Source organism: Mustelus asterias, chromosome 23 (assembly GCF_964213995.1).
Source record: "Mustelus asterias chromosome 23, sMusAst1.hap1.1, whole genome shotgun sequence".
In the NCBI taxonomy this organism is placed as follows: Eukaryota; Metazoa; Chordata; class Chondrichthyes; order Carcharhiniformes; family Triakidae; genus Mustelus; species Mustelus asterias.
The window spans coordinates 31,137,435-31,160,787 of NC_135823.1; the positions used below are offsets into that span (position 1 = coordinate 31,137,435).

The window sequence follows — 23,353 nt, forward strand, 5'->3', positions numbered from 1 at the left end:
ACTTACCTTGCATTAAGTTGATCTTTCTCTACACCCTAGCTATAACTGTAACATTACATTCTGCACTCTCTTGTTTCCTTCTCTATGAATGGTATGTTTTGTCGGTATAGCACGCAAGAAAATACTTTTCACTGTATGTTAATACATGACAATAATAAATCAAATCAAAAATCAAAGTATGTGAGTGTGAGTGTATATGTGTATCTAACTGTGTGTATGTGAGTGTGTGTATATAAGTGTATCTAACTGCATGTATGTGGATGTGTATATAAATGTATCTAACTGTGTGTATGTGAGTGTGTGTATATAAATGTATCTAACTGTGTGTATGTGAGTGTGTGTATATAAATGTATCTAACTGTGTGTATGAGTGTGTGTATCTAACTGTGTGTAAGTGTGTGTACATAAATGTATCTAACTGTGTGTATGTGAGTGTGTGTATATAAATGTATCTAACTGTGTGTATGTGAGTATGTGTATATGAGTGTATCTAACTGTGTATGTGAGTGTGAGTATATAAGTGTATCTAACTGTGTGTGTGAGTGTGTGTATATAAGTGTATCTAACTGTGAATGTGTATGTGAGTGTGTGTGTATAAATGTATCTAACTGTGTGTAGCTCTTTCGGGTACCAACATAATAAACTAACTCAAATTAACTTAGGGACAAAGTAAAAGGGGCAGCTCCCCAAAAGGAAGGGGGGAACAGCCCGAACCAAAAACAAAGTCGAAAGGAAACTTAAAACGTCAAACCAAAAGGTGATTATCGGGATCGATAATACACCCTAGCCCCTGCGGTGCCCAGCGGTCGCGGAAGGCGTCAACCGCGCCCGTGGACACCGCATGCTCCCTCTCCAGAGACACCTGGCCACGAATGTAGCCGCGGTAGAGGGGCAGACAATCGGGATGGACGGCCCCGTCGATCGCCCGCTGCCTGGACCTATTGATGGCGCGTCTCACCAGGCCCAGGAGCAGGTTCACGAGGAGGTCGGCATCCCGACCCGCCCCTCTCTGCACCAGGTGCCCGTAGATCAGGAGCGTGGGACTGAAGTGCAAACAAAACATCAGTAAAACGTGTTTGAGGAAACCAAAAAGGGTGTCTAACTGTGTGTATGAGTGTGTGTATCTAACTGTGTGTAAGTGTGTGTATATAAATGTATCTAACTGGATGTATGTGAGTGTGTGTATATAAATGTATCTAACTGTGTGTATGTGAGTATGTGTATATAAGTGTATCTAACTGTGTATGTGAGTGTGAGTATAAGTGTATCTAACTGTGTGTATGTGAGTGTGTGTATATGAATGTATCTAACTGTGTGAATGTGTGTGTGTATATAAGTGTATCTAACTGTGTGTATGTGAGTGTGTGTATATAAGTGTATCTAACTATGAATGTGTGCGTATATAAGTGTATCTAACTGTGTGTATGTGAGTGTGTGTATTTAAGTGTATCTAACTATGAATGTGTGCGTATATAAGTGTATCTAACTGTGTGTATGTGAGTGTGTGTATATAAATGTGTGATTGTGAGCCCAGCTAGCCCCAGCTATGTGAAAGGTAGGCGTGGAATGTATCAGAAACAGTTTGCAGCAGGGGGATTGGCTCCCGGTGCCGCACGTGGTTTCACAGCTGATTTCCTGTGGCAATGTTTATGTCAGTTTCCAGAAGCGATCGGTGAACATGAAACCCTGAAAGAGAGAGAGAGGGAGAGGGGAAAACACTGGCTCCAAGCGGAGATGGCCGAGTCCAACGCCATCCCGGTGCAAGACGAGAACAACTGTCCCATCAAAGTGGACCACGACCGCAAGAGGAGACAGTTCGAGGTCCGGCTGAACGGTAAGCAGGAGAGATCCTTCTCCCTGTGTCTCTCACCTTTGTTTTCAACCGAAGGGAGATTATACTCCTTAAAAGGGCAAACGTTTTCTCTGACAAACACCTACCTCATTCCACAAAGCAACCAACAATATCCAGCGTTGGGGACTTCAGGGGTCTTATTGCACAAAAATGTTTAGACACCTTGTTTTTACCAAGCTATTTATAACCCCATTGGGCCGAAAGGTTAACCCTTTATTTGCTCCCTCTCTGTTGTTTCCTACTTTGACTCCTGCCCCCGCACTCCCTTTATGATGTCCCCCGCAGAATTGCCCCTCGCTCCCAGTCCTTGGAAAGGGGGGGGGTTTACTGTGTTCCTGATGTTGGTGTGACCTTTTCCCAAATTCGGTGCAAAAGTCCAATCTGTGCACCGTGCCTTTAAAGTAGACTTCCTTTTTGGCCTGTGCCTACTGCATTGTCAAGTTATGCAAAAGTTTAAACCACACGCCCTTGCCTGGGAGAGCCTGCCCTGTGAACCAAATGTGAACTCGGTGTAGATGCCGGATTGGGGGGGGGGGGGGGGGGGGGAGAGGGCCTGGTTAGAGGAATAAGCTGAATTATACAGGCAGTAGTGGATATCCAAACGATGACCTGGTCCCAGGAGGCTCCTGTTGGGGTGCAACTCCTGTCCCCCTCTCCCCGAAGACTCCAACAAGTGGTGCTGGAGGGGGATGGGGTGCCTGTAGATGCAGAATATGGGGTTGGGGAATGAGGGTGAAGGAGGAACTTCATTGCTCCGGCCCTCACCCTGCAGGTACCCACTCCTGCAAGGGGCTCAGTGGATAGTCGTCAGGTACAAGGGACCCTGAATGATCTTTATCTCATCTGTCTGACCAATCTGTGGAGTGCTGAAACTAATCTGCAGACCAAGTCTGAACAACTTCCAGTTCCTGACACCTTTCAAAATAGCAGCATGTCCCAAAGGTGCTTTGGATGAGTGTACTCAGGCAAAAACAAAATTGACACTGCCAAAGGAAGCGGGTTTACTTTTAATCCTTTCACAGGATGTGGGTGTCACTGGCAAGGCCAGTATTTATTGCCCATCCCTGGAGAACATATTAACATGGGTAACTAAAAGCTGGATTTGGAGAATGCCGAGGAAGTGGGAAAAGGGGTCGGCTTTCGGGAAAGAATTCCAGTTGTGAGGCCCGGATGGCTGTGATCATGGCTGCTGCTGGTGCTGGGACAAAGGAATTGGGGGAATGTTTCAGGGTTAGGGGGGTGCAGGGTCACTCGAACGTTGCAGGGCCAGAGGAAGTGACAGAGATGGGGAGGAGTGAGGTCTCGGAGATTAGAAATTGAGGATGAAACCTTTACAGTTGAGGTCTTAGTGCAGATTGCTGAGCACAGGGGTGGTGGGTAAATTGGATACAGGACTGAGAGGGTATGGGCAGCAGGACTTTGGTTCAATTCACCTTTACAGAGGGTGGAGGATGAGACCTGATAGGGGAATATTGGAGTGGTTGAGTCTGGAAGTCATCGATAAGGGTTTGATGGATGATGATGGATGGAGGCAGCGGGCAAGATGGGTGATGCGACATCTTTGTGATAGAGAGATGCCGCATTGAAATAGGATGCCTAGGTTGGTATCAGTCTGAGATAGTGACAGGTGTGAGGGCTGAAATCTACAGCTAAGTAACAGAATTTGTGTTCCCGTGGGTGTTGTATGTGAGAAGCTCAAGTGACTCGGAATGGCAAAGTAAAGTCACTTCACTTGAAACTATTTCATGATATTTGAAGCACTCCTGGGATATTTCTGGGAGACACGATAAGCCTTTGTATAAATGCAGGTTCTTCCCTTTAAAACACTATCAGCAGCACATAGACCGCAGAGACAATACGTAGCAGGCTCTAATGTTGTTGCTACATGGTGATATCAGAGTTACAGATTGCAGCCGCTGGAGACTCTGAGGATAAGGATCCAGAGTGATTGGGTACGAATTCACATCCACCATCCTCAACACAGCAGGTTCCCAATCTCCAACCTGCCAACACAACATAGTTAGAGGTGCATCATCATAGGGAGAGAAAGGAGATTGAGGATGAAACCATGCTCCTGGCACTTATTTCATGGCGGAGTGTGGTGACCCACTTGGTTTAGCTATAATGGCCCTTTGTCAAATGTAAGTCCCACCTTGGCACAGTGTGGAACTGAACCACGACTGGATCAGATAGTCAACCAGGTCTCCTTGTCTAGCTGACCATTCCCAATTCAGACTGGGAATAGACAGAAAAGGAAAGACGGACTTTCGATAGCATTTTTCACAACTTCAGCATGTCCCAATGCATTTTCTATCCAATGAAGTACTTTTGAACTGTAATCACTGTTGTAGCAACCAGTTTGTCACACACATCAATGTGATACTGACAGAATAATCTGTATTTTAGTGATGTCTTAGGGATAAATGTTGACCAGGACACTGTGGGGAACTCCCCTCTTTTCTCTGCAATAGTGACAAGAATATCCCCACGAGAGGACTGACAGAGCCTCAGATTAATATCGCTTCCAAAAGACTCGCTCAGTACTGCAGTGTCACAGGTTTTGTACTCAAACTTCTGGAGTTAACCCTGCAATCTCCCCAAGAAGCTGTTGAGGCTGCCGGGGCAGGGGCATTGGTAGATTTTGGCAAGACCGTGGTAATAAGGAATTTGGAACCAAGGCAGATAGATAAGCTAAGTAAAAGCAACCATGATTTAATTGAATGGCAGAACAGGCTCAAGGAGCTGAACCTATGGCAGTGTGAGCCATGGCTGACAACTGGAAAGAAGCAATGTGTGAAGCATGATCAGGAGAGGTGAGAGATATCTATATCATGGTCAAATAGTTACACGCCTTCTTGATTGATGCTCCTGGTTGATGCTTCAACGGAGCAAGGTTGCCAACTCTCCAGGATTGCCCTTCACTCTCCAGGATCTAAGGATTAAACTCCCGGTCACTGCAGCAAGCAACCCTCCTGCACCTCTCCACCTTCCCCTTGCCGCAGCAGAAAGACCTGTTAGGGGGGAGGAAAGTCTGTATGTATAAGTTTTTTCATTTTCTTTGAACATTTTTCTTGATTGTTATAAAGATGTTGGAGATGGGCGAAACGCTGTTTGATTGGAGGTGAAGTGATAAAAGCTCCAAGATTACATCCAACTAAAGTTGGCATCCCTACACTGAAGTGCCATTGTTTTGAGTGAATGGATCTGGGCTGACGTGGTTGGAAGACTATTTGATCACGAGTGGTGGTGGATGGAAGTGGGAGTGGGATGTGAGAGTGGCAGCTGACCCTCCTTTTCCCTGTCCTCGTCTGATTGCTGCATATCCATACTTGGGAGAAGGGCACTAATCGTGCAATATGTGTCCAGTGTTACTTGTGCTCTACAGGACCTCGCTCACATCAGCGAGTGAGCCGTGAGGACCAGGTCTCAGGTTTCCAGCTGCAGTGTGAGAGCAGCGTAAGATGCCTCTCCTGTAATCCATACAGAGCCAGGAAATCTCATTATGTTGGGGTGGGATGTGATGTCTACTCGGATCATGTGTTTCAGCTGAACAAGCCAATTCTCAACCGGCGTATCTGGCCGGCCACAAGGGGCAGGATCGCCCACAATCATACCCGGCACAAAGGAAGATGGTTGTGGTTGTTGGAGGTCAATCATCTCAGCTCCAGGATGTCACAGCAGTTGCTCAGGGTAGTGTCCTTCGCCCAACCATCTTCAGCTGCTTCATCAATGACCTGGGATGACAGGTCTGTCACATGAGGAGAGACTAAGTCAATTAGGATTATATTCATTGGAGAAGAGTGAGAGGGGATTTCATAGAAACTTATAAAATTCTAACAGGGTTAGACAGAGTAGATTCAGAAAGAATGTTCCCAATGGTGGGGGAGTCCAGAACTAGGGGTCATAGTTTGAGGATAAGGGGTAAAATGTTTAGAACTAAGGTGAGGAGAAATTTCTTCACCCAGAGGGTGGTGAATGTGTGGAATTCACTACCAATGAATGTAGTTGAGGCCAAAATGTCTGATTGCAATAAAAAAATTAGATATAGCTTTTGGGGCTAAAGGGATCAAGGGATATGAGGGAAGGGGGGATCAGAATATTGAATTCGATGATCAAGATGAATGGCGGAGCAGGCTCGAAGGGCCGAATGGCCTACTCCTGCTTCTAGTCTCTATGATTCTATGACCTACCTTCCATCATAAGGTCAGGGAAATTCGCAACTGACGGCACAATGTTCAGCACCATTATTGACTCCTCAGATACTGAAGCAGTCCATGCCCAAATGCAGCAAAACCTGGAGAATATCCAGAATTAGGCTCACAAGCAGCAAGTAAAATTCAGACAAGTGCCAGGCAATGACCGTCTCCAACAAGAGAGAATCTAACCATTGCCCCTTGACATTCAATGGCATTACTGAATCCCCCACTATCAACATCCTGGGGTTTACCATTGATCAGAAAATAAACTGGACCAGTCATATAAACACAGTGGCTACCAGAGCAGGTCAGAGGCGAGGAATCCTGTGGCAAGTAACTCACCTCCTGACTCCCTAAAGCCTGTCCACCATCTACGAAAGCACAAGCCAGGATGTAATGGAATATTCTCCATTTGCCTGGATGAGAAGAAGCTCGACATCATCCAGGACAAAGCAGCATGTTTAATTGCTACCCCTTCCAGAAACATTCACTCCCTCCACGACCGATGAACAGAGGCAGCCAAGCGTACCATCTACACGATGCAATGCAGCAATTCACCAAGGCTCCTTGGACAGTACCTCCCAAGCCCACAACCGCTACCCTCTAGAGGGACAGGAGCAGCAGATAAATTGGAACACCACCACCTGGAGCGTCCCCTGGGGATGGGCAATAAATGCTGGCCGAGCCAGTGACACTCACATCCTCAAAGTTTAAAAAAAAACAAGGTCGTGGGATCTGGAGTGCAGGATTTGCTTTGTTTTCTTTCTATCTCTGCTGCTGCTCTGCCTCATCATTAAGGTGTTGGCTCCAAGTGTGATGCAGCTTGATAGACAAGCTGTGGCCATTCTGAATGATTGGGAACAAGCTGCTCCCACCATGCTTCGAGGCAAACTTCAGAGTGTCTCTGAAGTGTTTTCTTTGTCCTCCCCTAGAGAGTTTGCCATTTGAGAGTTGAGAAAACAGAAGATGACGGGAGATGTTTTCCAGGCATCTGGACACAGTGCCTAGTCCATGGATGTAGATTTTGTAGGAGTTTGCCTGAGTGCTTGTGGAGTTGGCTTTAAGAAACCTAGCGTTTGTTCAATGGTCCTCCCATTGAATCCAGAGGATGTGACAGAGGCTTTGCTGATGGAATTGCTCTAGCGCTCCTGTGTAGCACTGATATACAGTCCAGAGTGTGGTGGCTTCAACTGCTCTGTACATAATAAGTCTTGTTGAGTTGTGGATTTCTTTGATGCCAAACACATCCTGCCGTGGTTTGTAGAAAGCTGAGGTGGTGCCGTTGGGTCTCCTCGTAAATTGTGACCTTTTGAGAGTGGTGCACTGCCAAGATATGGTAAGTGTTCAACATTTTCCAGAGTCTCTCTGTCAACATATAAGTGGGGAGGGGGGGGTAGATATTTGGCTGACCATGTGTGCCGTTTGTTTCATCAACATTCAAGGGCAGGTCATTTTCACGTGTGCAGAATTAAAGAGATTGAGAGTGGTTTGCCAATCCGGAGTGGAGTGGGGTTGGATGAATTGCAATCCCATGCAGCAGTATAAACCAATTAGTTCCTGCACCACAATCAGCATCTGGATTAGAGTCACCAACACTCCAAATTTGGCCTGAATCCCCAGGTATTACAGCTGGATCTCCAGGGTACTGCTGCAAGTTAATGCCAAGAGGAAAGAAACCATTGGAATCATTCTTTTAAAAAATTCCTTTTCATTTTTCCAATACATCTGTTTATTAATATATTTGTCAATCAAGTAGTAATGAGCAGAGCCTAAGAGAGAGAGGGTTCAGATGCCATCAAACACTGGGGCCTGAGGTTGTGGAGGCGGGGGGGGGGGGTGTCTGGACTCTGTGTTTTAAACTGTTTCTTGTCATCCAGACTGAGCCAGCAGTCAGATTGGCTTAAAAAAGTCACAGTTGGAGAATTCAATTTTTTTAAAGCCTGTATGTCGGCGTCAGGTCAGTTTCACGGGGTGTGGGGGGGGGGGAGGTTGGAGGGGGTGTGGGGGGGGAGGTTGGAGGGGGTGTGGGGGGGGAGGTTGGAGGGGGTGTGGGGGGGGAGGTTGGAGGGGGTGTGGGGGGGGAAGGTTGGAGGGGGTGTGGGGGGGGAGGTTGGAGGGTGTGTGGGGGGGGAGGTTGGAGGGGGTGTGGGGGGGGAGGTTGGAGGGGGTGTGGGGGGGGAGGTTGGAGGGGGTGTGGGGGGGAAGGTTGGAGGGGGTGTGGGGGGGGAGGTTGGAGGGGGTGTGGGGGGTTAGGTTTGAGGGAGTGTGTGTGGGGTTAGGTTGGAGGGTGTGTGTGTGGGGGGGGGTGGTTGGAGGGAGTGTGGAGGGAAGATTGGAGGGGGTGTGGGGGGGAAGTTGGAGGGGTTTATGTTGCGGGGAAGGCTGTGTGTTCATATGTCATTCTGGATGGATGAGATGAAGGGGGCTTGTTGGCCTATGTCATCCAGAATTATGTTTTGGATAGAGGGTGCATCATGGCTGGAGTTCAGTTTATTTAGTTGCAAATGAAAGTTTGCTGTGAGCGGTCTTTGTGAGGTTGCCAGGACAGGAGTACGTAATGGGCTCATAGTGAATCGGTAACCTGTTTTACACTGCACACGATTCTCAAGAGTCTTTTTCATTCACTTCACTCTTGTCCTTTTCGCTACTTGCCTCTTCTCCCAATCTATCTTAGTGCTTTTTATGAGGTTTCTGAGATGTTGAAGTATTGTGATAGTGTTGTTTTGCAGAATAGATACGGAAAATATATTCTTGTGTGAACAGCATTCAGCAGAGTCTGAAGACTTCCTGATCAAGAAAACAGATACAATTGTGAACTATTCAGCTTTTGTCTTCTGGCCCCTTAAAAGTTGTGTTGCACAGAGACACCTGAGGCTTCCAATAATTCTCACTGACAGTGAAAACTTATGTTGTTCAATCACTCCACCTTGTTGCTCAGGAGCCATTTGGTCTTTGTACCCTTGGAGATTTCTGATAAAATAGGATCCAATTAGATCCCTTGTATGAAATAATTATACTGGATAATACCATGCACCCAGGCAGGACAAAGCTGACTCCTACAAAATGGAAAAGATCTTGTGCAGCTTATCTGGGTTGCAAGTATTGAATCTTTCTCCCAAATACAACACTACTGTCTCCATCTCCAGATGGTGCAATATATAGGATATGTTAATGAGGGCTGAGGCAGTCAACAAAATCACTAAATAACTAATGGGATATTTCCCTGTCAAATTAGCAATACTGCACAATGCTGAGTAAAATTTGTACTTTCTGGTTTGTTTAATAGTCACGGTGGGATCACCTACAGGGTGCACATAAATTAGCACCGCATTATATTGTTGCTGCTCTCAATATTAATGACCCATGCTGTGTATATATATCGGATGATATTTGTAACCAGGTGCCAACAATGGACGTTATCATTTTATCTGGATCTTTCTGTGATTGTTTGATGAAAAAGGCAAAAATATCATGCATGATTGAGGGGGTGAGTTAAAATGGGGGGGCCAAGGGGAGGAATCAGGGTCCCGGAAACAAGAGAAGCAGTGGGGCCCGTGGTTTTTCTGCATCTGGCCTTGTTAATGAGTCAATTCATTTTCCAATTGGCCATAAGACCGTGGGACACTGCAGGGATGGACATATTGGGCAGCCAATGATGAGACTGGGACAGTAGGAGGCAGGAGGTCATGTGATGAAACTTCCTGGAATGCATTCAACCCGAGTTGGCAACGCTGGTCGAAGTATCTCAGGAAGTTAGGCGGACTGAAATTTCATCCATACCTCCCAAAAGTCAAAATGTTGCAGAAAATCCTTTGACTTGCACACATGCTATGGACATTTAAAAACTGTTACCCATTTTCCTCCGTGGCATCTTGTGTAGAAAATCAGTCCAGCCTCAACTTATGGCCTCAATTTTGAATTGGTTCATACTATCTATCTTGATGTTTCAATGATGTGGAGATGCCGGCATTGGACTGGGGTAAGCACAGTTAGAAGTCTCACAACACCAGGTTACAGTCCAACAGGTTTATTTGGAATCAAGAGTTTTCGGAGCACTGCTCCTTCATCAGGTGAGTCACTGAGGAAGGAGCAGCGCTCAGAAAGCTCATGATTCCAAATAAACCTGTTGGACCTTAACCTGGCGTTGTGAGACTTCTTACTGATGTTTCAGAGACAGCCAAACGGAACGCTCTCTAAAAAGCAATGTTCATTACACAAGTACCAAAACTGAAAAACGTAAGGTCCACTGTCAATAGTGAGGAAGATTCTACCAGCGAGATATTTTATATTGAGAAACATTGGCTGAAACACTCTCACCTCTGGGCCGGAAGGGCAGTGTTCAATTCCCATCCCCATCCAGGCTGATGCTCCAGTGCTGAGGGAGTGCTGCACCGGTAGAGGTGTTTACTTCTGACTGAGATGTTAAACTGAAATTCTGTCCTCCTCAGGTCAATGTTAATAATCCTATTTTGAATAAGAGCTAGGGAGTTCTCCTGTTGAACTGGCCAATATTTATCCCTCAACCACAACACTAAGCACAGAGTATCTGGCCATTTAACTCCTTGCTGTTTTTCAGACCTTGCTCTGTACAAATTTGCAACTGGATTTCCCACAGTACAATAGTGAGTACACTTCAAAAAATACTTAATTGACTGTAAAGCACTTTCAGATGCCCCGAAGTCATGAAAGACAGCGTATAAATACAATTCTTTTTCATCTCTGAAAAGCCAACATCCACAATGCAAAAGAACAGCAGTGTTGTAAGCAATTAGTGAAATGAGGAATGAATGAAGTGACAGTGAGAGGTGCTTGCACGCAGAAGGGCATACTGAGGGTGCTGAGGAATTCCTCCCTTTTTGAGGTTTCAAGGTGGTTTATAAAGATTCTGTTAATATGGGTGAGTAAGTCATTGAAGTTCCCTATTGGTCAGAAGTCATTTTTATTCACTCGTGGACATGGACATGGTGTCGCTGGCTGGCCAGCATTCACTACCCATCCCTAGTTCCCTTGAGAAGGTGGTGGTGAGCTGCCTTCTTGAATTGCTGCAGTCCACATGCTGTGGGTTGACCCACAATGTCGTGAGGGAGGGAATTGCATGACTTTGACCCAGTGACTGCCAAGGATCGGAGATTTATTTCCAAGTCAGGATGGTGTGTGGCTTTGAGAGGAGCTTGCAGTAGAGTAGAGCTACAGACACCAGATTGCCTCCCCGCCCTCTTGCTGGTAGAAATGGTGCATTTAGAAAGTCTTTTTTAAAATCTTGCAAGTTGTTCTGTGATTCTGAAGTTAGCAACTGTATTTCTAGGCTGACTTTCAACATGGATGGAGTCACTTTGCTGCATTGGTGTGCATCTTCCTGATCAGGGACAAAGTATTGTTCAAGCCCTGTAACAGAGATTGTCAAACCAGTGAGTACTGATTGAAAGAAAGATAAGGACGTGCACTTTTATACTGCCTTTCACAAGCTCAGCACATTACCAAATGTTTTACATCCAGTGAAGTCCTTTGGAATGTCCTCACTGTTGTAATTGAGGAAAAGTAGCAGCCAATTTGCAAACAGCAAGATCCCACAAACAACAAGTAACTAAATAATGTGGGTTTTTTTGTGTGGTTGAGGGGTGAATATTAGCCTGTTCCCTGGAGAGAACTCCTGTTCTTCGAAGCAGCGCGATCTATTAGGCCCACTTAGGGAGCAAATGGTTGAATGGCCCATCCAAGAGATGGCACCTCTGATAGTGCAGCATCCACTTGGTATTGCATTGGTAGTGTCAACCTGGATTGCATCCTCAAGCAACTTGGGACTTGCAAGGTGGGAGAGCCACCTTTAGAGGCAGAGCTGCTTTGCAGTGCACTATCCTGTGGGATCACTGCGGATTAATCACAACAGGAACTCTGGCTGATTTCACTCCCTCCTCCTTTAAATTTGGGGCAGTGAGGCAGATTGCAGCATCATGCATACATACAGTGCAGAAGGAGGCCATTTTCGGCCCATCGAGTCTGCACCGGCCACAATCCCACCCAGACCCTGTCCCCATAACCCCATGCATTTACCCTAGCTAGTCCCCCCGACACTAAGCGGCAATTTAGCATGGCCAATCCACCTAACCTGCACATCCCCAGACTGTGGGAGGAAACCGGAGCACCTGGAGGAAACCCACGCAGACACGGAGAGAAGTGCAAATTCCACACAGGACAGTGACCCAAGCCGGGATTCGAACCTGGGACCTTGGCGCCGCGAGTCAGCAGTGCCAACCCATTGTGCCACCGTGCCGCCTGGTATTTCCTGTCCGGTACTCCAGCGGCAGCCAACTCACAAAGCTCTTTGGGATAAAATCACAGATTCAGAAAGGCATTTGGTCTCACCATTACTACCACCCAAGCAAGTCAACACCAATTAGAGATCAAAGCTAGGATCTGGCAAGTGTATGTTTGAATAGCTGATCCCTGATTTAGCTGTGTCATCGAGATATACAGCACGGAAACAGGCCCTTCGGCCCAACTCATCCATGCTGACCAGGTTTCCTCAACTGAACTCGTCCTATTTGCCTGCGTTTGGCGCTTATCCTTCTAAACCTTTCCTATCCACGTACCTGTCCAAATGTCTTTTAAATGTTGTAATTGTACCCGCCTCTACCATCTCCTCTGGCAGCTCATTCCATACATGCACCACCCTCTGTGAAAAAGCGTGCATCAGGAAAACTCTCCATCGGCTATTTAAATGGTTAATGACTTCTAACTTTCTATTGCGCTCGTGTGTGCACGCGTGTGTGCGTGCATGTGTCTGCGTGTGTGTGTGTACATGCATGTGTGTGTGTGTGTGTTGTGTATATATGTGATCTGGTGTCATATATAATCTAATAATAAAATGACATGCTGCAGCTTCAGTCTAAAATGTGACCAGTTCAAATACTTTGGACAGAGAGATTTTTTTTCTGAAAGATTGAAACTCTCGGTGGTTTTACACACAAGTGGAATCTGAGGTTTACCACATATGGATTTCTTCCCCAAAACAAAATCATAGATTGTAAAACAGCTGAATAGGAAGCTAGAACCGCTCTGGCTGGATAGCTATGGGAAGCAGGTACCATCAGCATGGGAAGCTGGACCTTGTGTGCCCCTGCACTGTCCCTGTCCCCAGTCTCAGGAGGATGGACGGTTCCTGTTCCAATCTCTCACTGAAACTGTCCATCTTTCCGTAAGACATTATTCCATTTTCAGGATACACTCTTATGTAATTATAACCTGTAGTCATAATTTCATTATTTTTTAATATGTGTCCAGCATTAGCAACCAGCCAGAACTTGTACTCCCACACCCAGTGTCCCAGCTATCCTCTATTTATATCAGTTAAGTACCCATCACCTGCTTCCCAGAACAATGTAATTGGCATTAAGATATTGGCTGCTGCAGTTCCAGAATGAGTCCCACCAGTAGCCACGCCCCAAGGGCGATGTGAGATGGGTAATAAATGCCAGCCTTCCGAGTGACACCCACTTGCTGAGAATGCTTGTTAACAAAATTATCTTAAACTGTGGAAAAACACCCAGAGGCACAAAAGTGGATTATTGTTCCTCCAAACCTGGGCTGTGTCTGCATAACACCAGGGAACTGGTAGTTCCGGCTCTGGCACAGCTCTTGGGAGTGCTTTGAAACGGCGGGCGAAAAGTGGAGCATGAAAGCACGTCGGTGCAAAATTACTTGATCGATAGAACGTGCACATTTTCACCCGGTACAACGCATAATATAAACGCACTAACAATCCTGATCATTGCCCACTGCCACTGTGTTTCCTCTTCTTTTCTAGGTTCACACGAGCGGGCGGTGCTTTTATATGATTATATTGGAAAGAAGACAATTGATCTGCAGCACACAGAGGTTCCTGATGCCTACAGAGGAAGAGGAATAGCAAAGCTAATGGCTAAGGTACGCGTGTTATTGGACTGGCAGCACCACGACTGACACTTACTTTGCTGCTTCACACATTTGCTGTAGAGACTGGCATGATGTGAGTACCTGTGAAAATCTCTGAAGGTGGCAGGACGCTGATTAGGCTGTTTTTAAACAAAAAACATTCAGGATCCTTGAAATTTAAAAATCGAAAACAAGGAAGTTATGCTAGGGAAGCTAAAAGGATGTTTCCCCATTGTGGGAGAAACTAGAACAAGGGGTCACTGTTTAAAAATAGGGGGTCATCCATTTAAGACAGAAATGAGGAGAATTATCCTCGTAGAGGGTCGTGACTCTTTAGAACTCTCTTCCCCGGATAGCAGCAGAGGCTAGGTGATTGAATATCAGAGTTACATAGATTCTTGACCAATAATTAAGGGAGCCATAGGTAGGGGGAAAATGTGAAGTGAGGCCACAATTAGATCAGCCATGATCTATCCAATGGTGGAGCGAGCTCGAGGGGCCAAATGGCCTACTCCTCCTAATTTGTGTATAAAACTTTATTACCCACTGATGACGGCCTCAACTGGAGCATTGTGTCCAATTCTGGACACTGCACTTCAGGAAGGAGAGAGTGCAAGAGGAGATTTACGAGACTGGTACCAGAGATGAGGAACTTCAGCTGTGTGGAAAGACTGGAGAGGCTGGGATCCATCTCACTGGAGCAGAAAGGGTGAAAGGGGGATTTAATAGAGGTGTTCAGAATTAGAAAGGCTTTTGATCAGAGTAGATAAGAAGAAACTGTTTGTGCTGGCAGGGGTCAGTAACCATTGGACACAGGTTGCAAATAATTCGCAAGAGAGAGCCAGAGGGGGAAATGAGTGGTCAAACAGTGAGTTGTTAAGATCTGGAAAAGATGGTGGAAATAGATTCAATAGTAACTTTGACAGGGAAATTAAAGGGAACCGTTTGCATGGCTACGGACAGAATGGGGAATGAGACTAATTAGATCACCCTGTCAAAGAGTTGGCCCAGACACAATGGGATGAATGGCCTCTTTCTGTGCTTTACAATTCCATGACACCTGGTTCCTCCTCGATGCCAAATTTAAAGGCACCTATCTCGCATTCACAAAAAAGAAAGCATTCATTCCCAAGTTAACCCGTCAGAAATAGCAGCAAGAAGTGTGGCGATACTAAGGCAGCTTGTGCAGATCCCTGAGTAAGGTGACCTATTCTCAAAATATTAAGATAAAAATTATTGGTTCTGTTCTTGTTGTCATGACTGTAGTGATCTTTGTAATTGGCTAGTTGAGGCCCCCTGTTGATTGGTGGCAGCATGGTTGCTAAGGTAACCCTTGTTGTTCAGTGTGAGGATTTTCCGAAGCTCATGGCTTAAAGCGAAACATCTGTTGGAGGGTGTTGTGCATTGGCTGTCTAAGATATCTCCACAAAAACTGTATCTCACTGACTGAGCTGTTGGCCCAAGGCATAAATCTTTACTGCTGGAATCACGTAATCATTTCTTTAAAGGAAGTTGTACCCAAACAGCAGGTTTGTCGTCATGTCACACGGCTAAGATAATTGGTAAGGGGCATCTTGGCTGGATTATTTCACTCCTGATTTACATACTGCTGGCCAATAGTTATCCCTTAACTAACATTCCTAAAGTGACCTAGACCTTGCACAGGGCACAATTTCAAATGTGCAGCTGATACCAATCTTTGTGAAGAGATTAGTGTAAAACTTCAAAAGGATGTAGACAGGTTGGTGGAACGGGTGGACAGTTGGCAGATGAAATTTCAATGTGGAGAAATGTGAAGTGATTCATTTTGGTAGCAAGAACATAGAGAGACAAGATGGAATATAGGGTCCAATGCTAAAGACAGTTGAGGAGCAGAGGGACTTGCAGATATGTGCATAGGTCATTGAAAGCGGCAGGATTTTCTCGGGTTGCGAGAGTGGTTCATAAAGCATCCAGTATCCCGGGGTTTATTAATAGGGACAGAGAGTAGAGAGCAAGAAGGTTATGTTGAACTTGTATAAGGTATTAGCTTGGCCCCAGCTGGAGTATTATGTCCCATTCTGGGTGCCACACTTTAGGAATGACGTGAAGCTTTGGAGAGAGCGCAGAAAAGTTTTACAAGCATGGTTCCAGGATGTTCTGAAGATAGATTGGAAATGTTTGGACTGTTCTCCTTGGAGAAAAGAAGATGGAAACGAGATTTGATTGTGGAATTCAAATTCATGAGGGGGCTGGACTGAGGAGATGGGGAGAAATTGTTCCCACTCGTGAAAGAGTCAAGAGCGAGAGGGCACAGATTCAAAAGTAATTGGCAAAAGAAGCAAAAGCAATATGAAAACAACTTGTATCACACAGCACGTGGTTGAGATCTGGATTGCCTGAAAGTGTGGTGGAGGCAGGTTCAGTTGAGGCATTCCAGAGGGAATTAGACTGTTATTTGAAGAGGGAGAATGTGGGGGGTTATGGGGGAGAATGGCACAAAGTGAATTGCTCGTTCAGAAAGCCAGTCTGGACACAATGGGCTGAATAGCCTCCTTGTACACTGCAACAATTCTGTGATTATTACATTGCTGTTTGTGGGAGCTTGCTGTGACTTTTAGATTTGATGTGGAGACGCCGGCGTTGGACTGGGGTAAACACAGTAAGAGTTTTAGCAACACCAGGTTAAAGTCCAACAGGTTTATTGGGTAGCAAATGCCATTAGCTTTCGGAGCGTTGCTCTGACGAAGGAGCAGCGCTCCGAAAGCTAATGGCATTTGCTACCAAATAAACCTGTTGGACTTTAACCTGGTGTTGTTAAAACCTTTACTACTTTTAGATTCCCCAGCATAACGCAGTGAGGACACTTTTTAAGAAGTACTTCTTAGGCTGTCTTGAGGTCATAAAAGACACTGGCCGGAATTTCACTGCCGCGCCCACCCCGGGAATTGGAGCGGGCGAGGAGTGGACAATGGGAAGGTCCATTGACCTTGAGCAGGATCTTATGGTTTTGGGACAAGTGAGGCCATAAAATCCCACCCATTGTGTAAATGTGTATTATTTCTTTTTTGGCTTGAATATCACTTTACCAAGAAGAACTGCCTGGCTTCATCCAACTTGTAATGTTAATCACATTCATTAAAACCCAGTTGAAATTATACCAATTATACCAATGTGTAGGACCACTAATGTTCTTGTTCCCCCATCCTACTGAATAGTTGCACATATTCATACTCATGTCTTGGGACCTCAATCAATACGACTATTTACACGAGCTATGAAGGCTCCATTATTAGCGAGAATAGCCACTCATATGGAACTCATGCCAGGGAAAGTTAATTAAGCATGAATTAGTTGTTGGGGGAGGAGTAACATTTACCAAGATGCTATTTAACTCTGCACTAAGGGACAGGGAAATGAGCATAGATCGAGTCTCTTACTCCTACCATATGTCAGCTGTAGCTCAGTGGGCAGGACTGCCACTTCTGAGAGTCAGAAGGTTGTGGGTTCAAGCCCCACTTCAGAGTTTGGGCACAATATCTGAGCTGGCACTCCAGCACAGTACTCTACTGTCAGAGGTACCGTCTTCCAGTTGAGATGTTACACTGAGGCCTCGACTGCCCTCTGAAGAAAGGGGCAAGGCTACTTTGGAGATTGTATTGAGTCAGGGTTATTTCAGCCATTGCATAATCCTAGTATTCAAAAAGGTTTCAGTTATCCTAGATAAGACTGTGTTGCAGGATTCTTTGCTGCTTATCTTTTGCTAATTCTCTATTTAGAAAGAAAGAATTTGCTTTTATCTAGCCCCTTATCAGGACATTGATAGTGTTTCACAATCAACAAATTACTCTGGGCGTGATTGCTAAGTAGGTAAATATGGCAACCATCTGTATCCAGCAGGATACAGGATCCCACAACCAACTAAGGTGCAGAAGCAGTTCTGTTTATGGCAGTGACTGTGGAAGGAATGTTAGCCAACCCAGCAAGGGAATCCCCCCCCCCCCCACCCTGGTTTTGGACAGTGCCGCAAGGTCCTTTACAATCACCTGTGCGGCAAGCCTGGGCTCTTGTGCACTCCCCAACCTCTTCCTTTGCCTCACTATTAGCGGCCTTGCCTTCAACCATCTAGGTTTTGAACGGTAAAATCCCCCTCCTCAAACTTCTCCCCGTCTCCTGCCTCCTTTAAGACACTCCTTAAAACCTATCTCTTTGACCAAGTTTTTGATCACCTGTCTTAATACCTCCCTATGGAGCGGACCTGTATAGCACCTTGGGATTTTGCTGTCATGAGGGTGCTATATAAATGCAAGTTGCGATTGTTGTTGTCACTATTGTAGTTATTGACCCGCTTCCTCCCCGTTTGGTCCCGGGCACTGGAATATGAACATCACTTACACCTGACGAGTATAACACATCTCCACTTAAAACAAGGTGAAATGGTAAGAAAAAGGAAAAGCTACTCTCGGCAACCAATGGTCAAAGGAAAACTGTCGGGAATTGTTTGGAAAAAGTGGAAAAAAATCCAAAACAAAAGGAGCCCCACCTGAAGCTGTGAAATTCCTGAATGGTTAAACCTGGCTGGGGATATATCGCTTAAACTTGGAGCTTGCTTGTTGCATGTTCACGGATTCCCTGGAAACTTTGCAAAACCCAAACCAGTGTTCTGCTGGCACTCAGCAACAAACGTAAAGCAACGTGGGTTTATGTATTGGCAGCAGTCCAGAGACCTGGCCTATGAAATAAATGCTCTTTATTAAGACAAGTGCGTGTGTGTTTGTGTCTGATTTTCTGTCAGGCTTTGTGTATATCTGTGTGCGTGTGTGTGTCTGTGTGTGAGAGAGAGAGAGAGAGACAGAGTGACGGAGAAGGTTGAGGAAAATGGCTTACAGCTCCCGTTTATTCAGTGACAAGTTGTCCACTCAGTTTTGAGACTTGCCTCTTTAAAGGGGCAGCGCTGGGCAGAGTGCGATTGAAAGAATAGTTACAAAACTACTAATATCACTTTACCAAGAAGAACTGCCTGTCTTCATCCATTTTGTAATGTTAATCACATTCATTAGAACCCAGTTAAAATTATACCAATGTGTAGGACCACTAATGTTCTTGTTCCCCCATCCTACTGAATAGTTGCGCATATTAATACTCATGTCTTGGGACGTCACTCAATAAGACCATTTACACAAACTACTAATAGTTTTGTCCACAGAAAGAGGACATTTGGCCCATTGTGTGTGTCAGTTCTTTGAGAAAGCTAGCCACTAACATAGCCTTGCAAATCGCTCCTTTCAAGTAATTCTCTAGGTCCCCTTTGAAAGTTATTGAACCTGTTTCTACTTTCAAACAGTGCATCCCAGATCATCACAGCACACTGCACAATATTGATTGGGGAAGGTTTCAATTATCTTTCTTGAAGGATAACTTAAAGAACTTGCATTTATAGAGTGTCCATCATGACCAAATCTCATCCCACAGCATTTTACAACCAATGAAGTACATTTGTGAAGTGTTGTCATTATTGTAATGCAGAAAACGCACCGGTCACATTGTGCACAGCAAGCTCCCACAAACAGCAGTGAGATAATAACCAGATAGTTTCCTTTTAGTGTTGTTGGTTAAGGGAGTCCCCAGAACACTGATAAAACTCCCCTGCTCTCCTTCGAAATCGTGTCACAGGATTTTACATGAACGTAAATTAGGACCTCGGTTTAATGTCTCATTGAAATGGTGAGACCTATGGTAATGATGTTGATGCTGGAGTGTCAATCTGCATGTTGTGCTCAGGTCTCTGGAGAGGGGCTTGAACCCACACCTTCTTAACTGAGAGGCGAGAGGGTGACGCACTGAGCTACAACTTTACTAGACTAGGGCAGCATGGTGGCACAGTGGTTAGCACCGCAGCCTCACAACATCAGGGAACCGGGTTTAATTCCAGCCTTGGGTGACTGTCTGTGTGGAGTTTGCCCATTTTCCTCGTCTCTGCATGGGTTTCCTTCGGGTGCTCCAGTTTCTTCCCACAATCCAAAGATGTGTGGGTTAGCCATGCTAAATTGCCCCTTAGTGTCAGGGGAATTAGCAGGGTAAATACATGGGGTTACAGGGATAGGGCCTGGGTGGGATTGTTGTCGGTGCAGGCTCGATGGGCCGATTGGCTTCCTTCTGCACTGTAGGGATTTTAAAATTCTAGACTGCAAAGGTATTGGCTGATGAGATTCTGAATTGATGGCTATGAAACCAACACCTTTAAAGAGCAGGAGGGAGAAAGTAGAAGCAGGAATTACTAAAATCTGATTGTCCCCAGAAACTCAAGAATGAGATGTGGGAGTCATTCCTCTCCAGTGTTGATAAGTTAATGAACCCGATAAGTCTGAAACTGTTCTGGTCAGATACCCGATGCCTGCCATTTGATACATTTTCTCGGGACATGAAGAGCTGATGGGTAAATCTAGGTCACATTTACCCTGTAGGAAAATTCCTGTAACACAAACGGTTTCTTATGAGTTAGTGTGGATCATTTATTAATATTCCAAAGTAAAGTTTTTTTATTAGTGTCACAACTAGACTTACATCAACACTGCAATGAGGTTACTGTGAAAATCCCCTAGTCACCACGCTACGGCGCCTGTTCGGGTATGCTGAGGGAGAATTTAGCATGGCCAATCCACCTAACCAGCACATCTTTCGGACTGTGTGAGGAAACCAGAGTACCCGGAGGAAACCCACGCAGACACGGGGAGAACATGCAGACTCCGCACAGAGAGTGACCCGAGGCTGGAATTGAACCCGGGTCCCTGATGCTGTGAGGCAGCAGTGCTGACCACTGTGCCACCCATAATGGAGTTTTTATTTGCACCTATTGACCACTTAAGGATGGTACAGCCCTTAAGAATCTGAATTCCATGAAAGAGCACCCTGGTTGAATTTCTAGTGATGGTGTTGTGCGCTAGAGTTAGGGAGAATGACACAACACAAGGACATTGACAGATGCCCAATGCAAGTACAAGTAATTTGTTCTGGAGGTGCCAGAAGCAGAGCTCGTTAACGAGACCATAAAAATGCAAACACAGCTCTGGGACGGATTTCCAGAGAAATAAAACTGAACGGCAAGAGAGCTGTGTGAACTTGGACAGAACCTTGTCTGGGCCACACTTGGAGCACACTGCACAGCTCTGGTCTCCATATTTCAGAAAGGATGTGAGTGGCGGGGGTGGGGGAGGAGGGGGGAGGGAGGAGCCTATAAAAGAGGTACAAGGATAACAATAGAACTGAGAAGTTCTAATTATTGGGAAAGGCTGAAAAGTATGGGATCTCCTGCATAGAAAAGTGGAGACTGAGAGATGACCTGATAGAAACTGTTAAGATTATGAAGGGATTTGATAGTGTAGAAGTAGAGACGATATTTCCAATTGTGAAGGGGCCATAAATATCAGACAGTCACCAATAAATCCAGCAGAGTCGTCCAGAGATATTTCCTCTCTCACAGAGTGGGTTGGAGAAGGAACTCGTTATCATAAGGAGTCACTGAGGTCAATAGCATTGATGCATCTAAGTGGCAGCGAGATAAACACGAGGAATAAACCCCCATCCGTGCTGTTGAGTTAGCTACTTATCAATCAGACTTTTTATTTAATCATTAACAAGTCCTACTTTGCTTATTGAGCTGTGCAATCTTATGCCACACATTAGCTTGCAATTCATAAGCTCATGTACCCTTTTACATAATGGACATTCCGGCCTTGCTCTTTCCTGCTCCTGTTGGTGGTGGTAGATCAGCCGTTTCAGCGCCAATGGCGCTGTTCTCTCGCAAATGTACCCGATTGGCAATTGTGATAATATTTTTAGCTGTTTTAGTCAGAGGTGCCGCCATTCAGGTGACACATTAAACTGAGGCACTGCCTGCCCTCTCAGATGGAGGTCAAAGGTCCCACCACATGAAGCTGAAGGGATGGGGGAGGAGGGGGGGGCATTCACCCAGGCCTTCCGGCCTTCATTTATCTCTCAATTAACATCAGGAAACAAATGGATTATCTGGTCTGTGAGTATTTGTTGCACTCAAATTGACTGCTGCGTTTCTTCCATTACAACATGCTTTCATAGCAGGGAGAGAAGGGTAGAGGTGACAGGACAGTCCCTTTCACCCGCTGCTGCCTAAGCTCCCTCCTCAGAAGCACTGACAAAGCACTCACTCACCTCACTCAAGATAACTCGGTCTGACTAGTAGCCACGTTCCCATTCCCTGGGATGGGTTGCACTGCGGGTGTTGGATGAGAGCCGGGCCCAGCCTCTCAAAATACCTCATGAGTTGTAAAGTGCTTTGGGACATCCACAAGATTTTGAAAGGTGCTATATAAGGGGAGGCAGCGGGGTAGTGATATTGTCAATGGACTAGTAATCCAGAGGTCCAGGATGATGCTCTGGGATCCTGGGTTTGAATCCTACCACGGCGGATGGTAAAATTTGAATTCAATAAAAATGTGGAATTTAAAGTCTACTGCTGACCGTGAGACCATTGTCGATTGTTGTAAAAACCCACCTGGTTCACTAATGTCCTTTAGGAAAGGAAATCTGCTGTCCTCACCTGGTCTGGCCTACGTGTGATTCCAGACCCAGCAATGTGGTTGACCCTTAAAATTGCCCTCTGAAATGGCCTAGCAAACCACCCAGTTCAAGGGCAATCAAGGGTGACAAATGCTGGTCCAGCCAGCGACACCCACATCCCATGAATGAACAAAAATGCAAGGATTTATTTTATTTGAGCATTTACAGTCACAGATTTGTTCTTTTTTTCCCCCCTCTTCTCCCTCCCTTGCCCATTCAGTCTTTTCTTCTGCGTTCCCAGCTGGTTCTTTGTATTCACCCGCTTGCTCTTTGTACCCAGGCTGCCCTGGACTTTGTGGTTGAAGAGGATCTCCGAGCTCACCTGACCTGCTGGTACCTCCAGAAGTATATCAAAGAGAATCCACTGCCGGACTACATGGAGCGGATACAGCAGCGAGCACCCACAGATTTCCAACTGCGCTAGGAGGCTCTGGCCACAGTGATCACTGTTACATACTTGATTTTTCCTTTCTTTGTTGAGGGGGGAGGGGGGCCGTGACAGGTGGGGTGGGGGCGGGGGGGGGGGGGGGGGGGGGGATTGCAGGGGTGCTGTCACATTAATTATTTGCGTACAATTTAAAATGTGCAAATATACCTGGGGGTGGGGAAGGGAATGGATAATATTTTCTGAATGTGCGAGGCTAGTGTATATTTACTTTTCAGAATGTGCCCCTTTTAAGCCTCGGATGGACTCTTTGACTTTGTACCCATGGGATTTCTTCCCCCGTGAGACCTCTAAAGAATCTGACCCTTTCCAACTGACTCGGGAAATATTTACAGGGCAGTACATTACCCTGCCGCAGGTTCAACGAGATTGACT

The 23,353-nt window shown here is 45.7% G+C and overlaps 1 protein-coding gene across 1 annotated transcript; it reads left to right on the forward strand.

Moving 5' to 3' along the window:
- Window positions 1-1,646: 1,646 nt before the first annotated feature.
- On the forward strand, window positions 1,647-23,019 carry natd1 (protein NATD1). Its single transcript, XM_078239810.1, has 3 exons — window positions 1,647-1,834; window positions 13,853-13,971; window positions 22,814-23,019. The coding sequence occupies exons 1-3, from the start codon at window positions 1,735-1,737 to the stop codon at window positions 22,955-22,957; spliced, it is 363 nt and encodes a 120-aa protein (XP_078095936.1). The 5' UTR covers window positions 1,647-1,734; the 3' UTR covers window positions 22,958-23,019.
- Window positions 23,020-23,353: the final 334 nt, after the last annotated feature.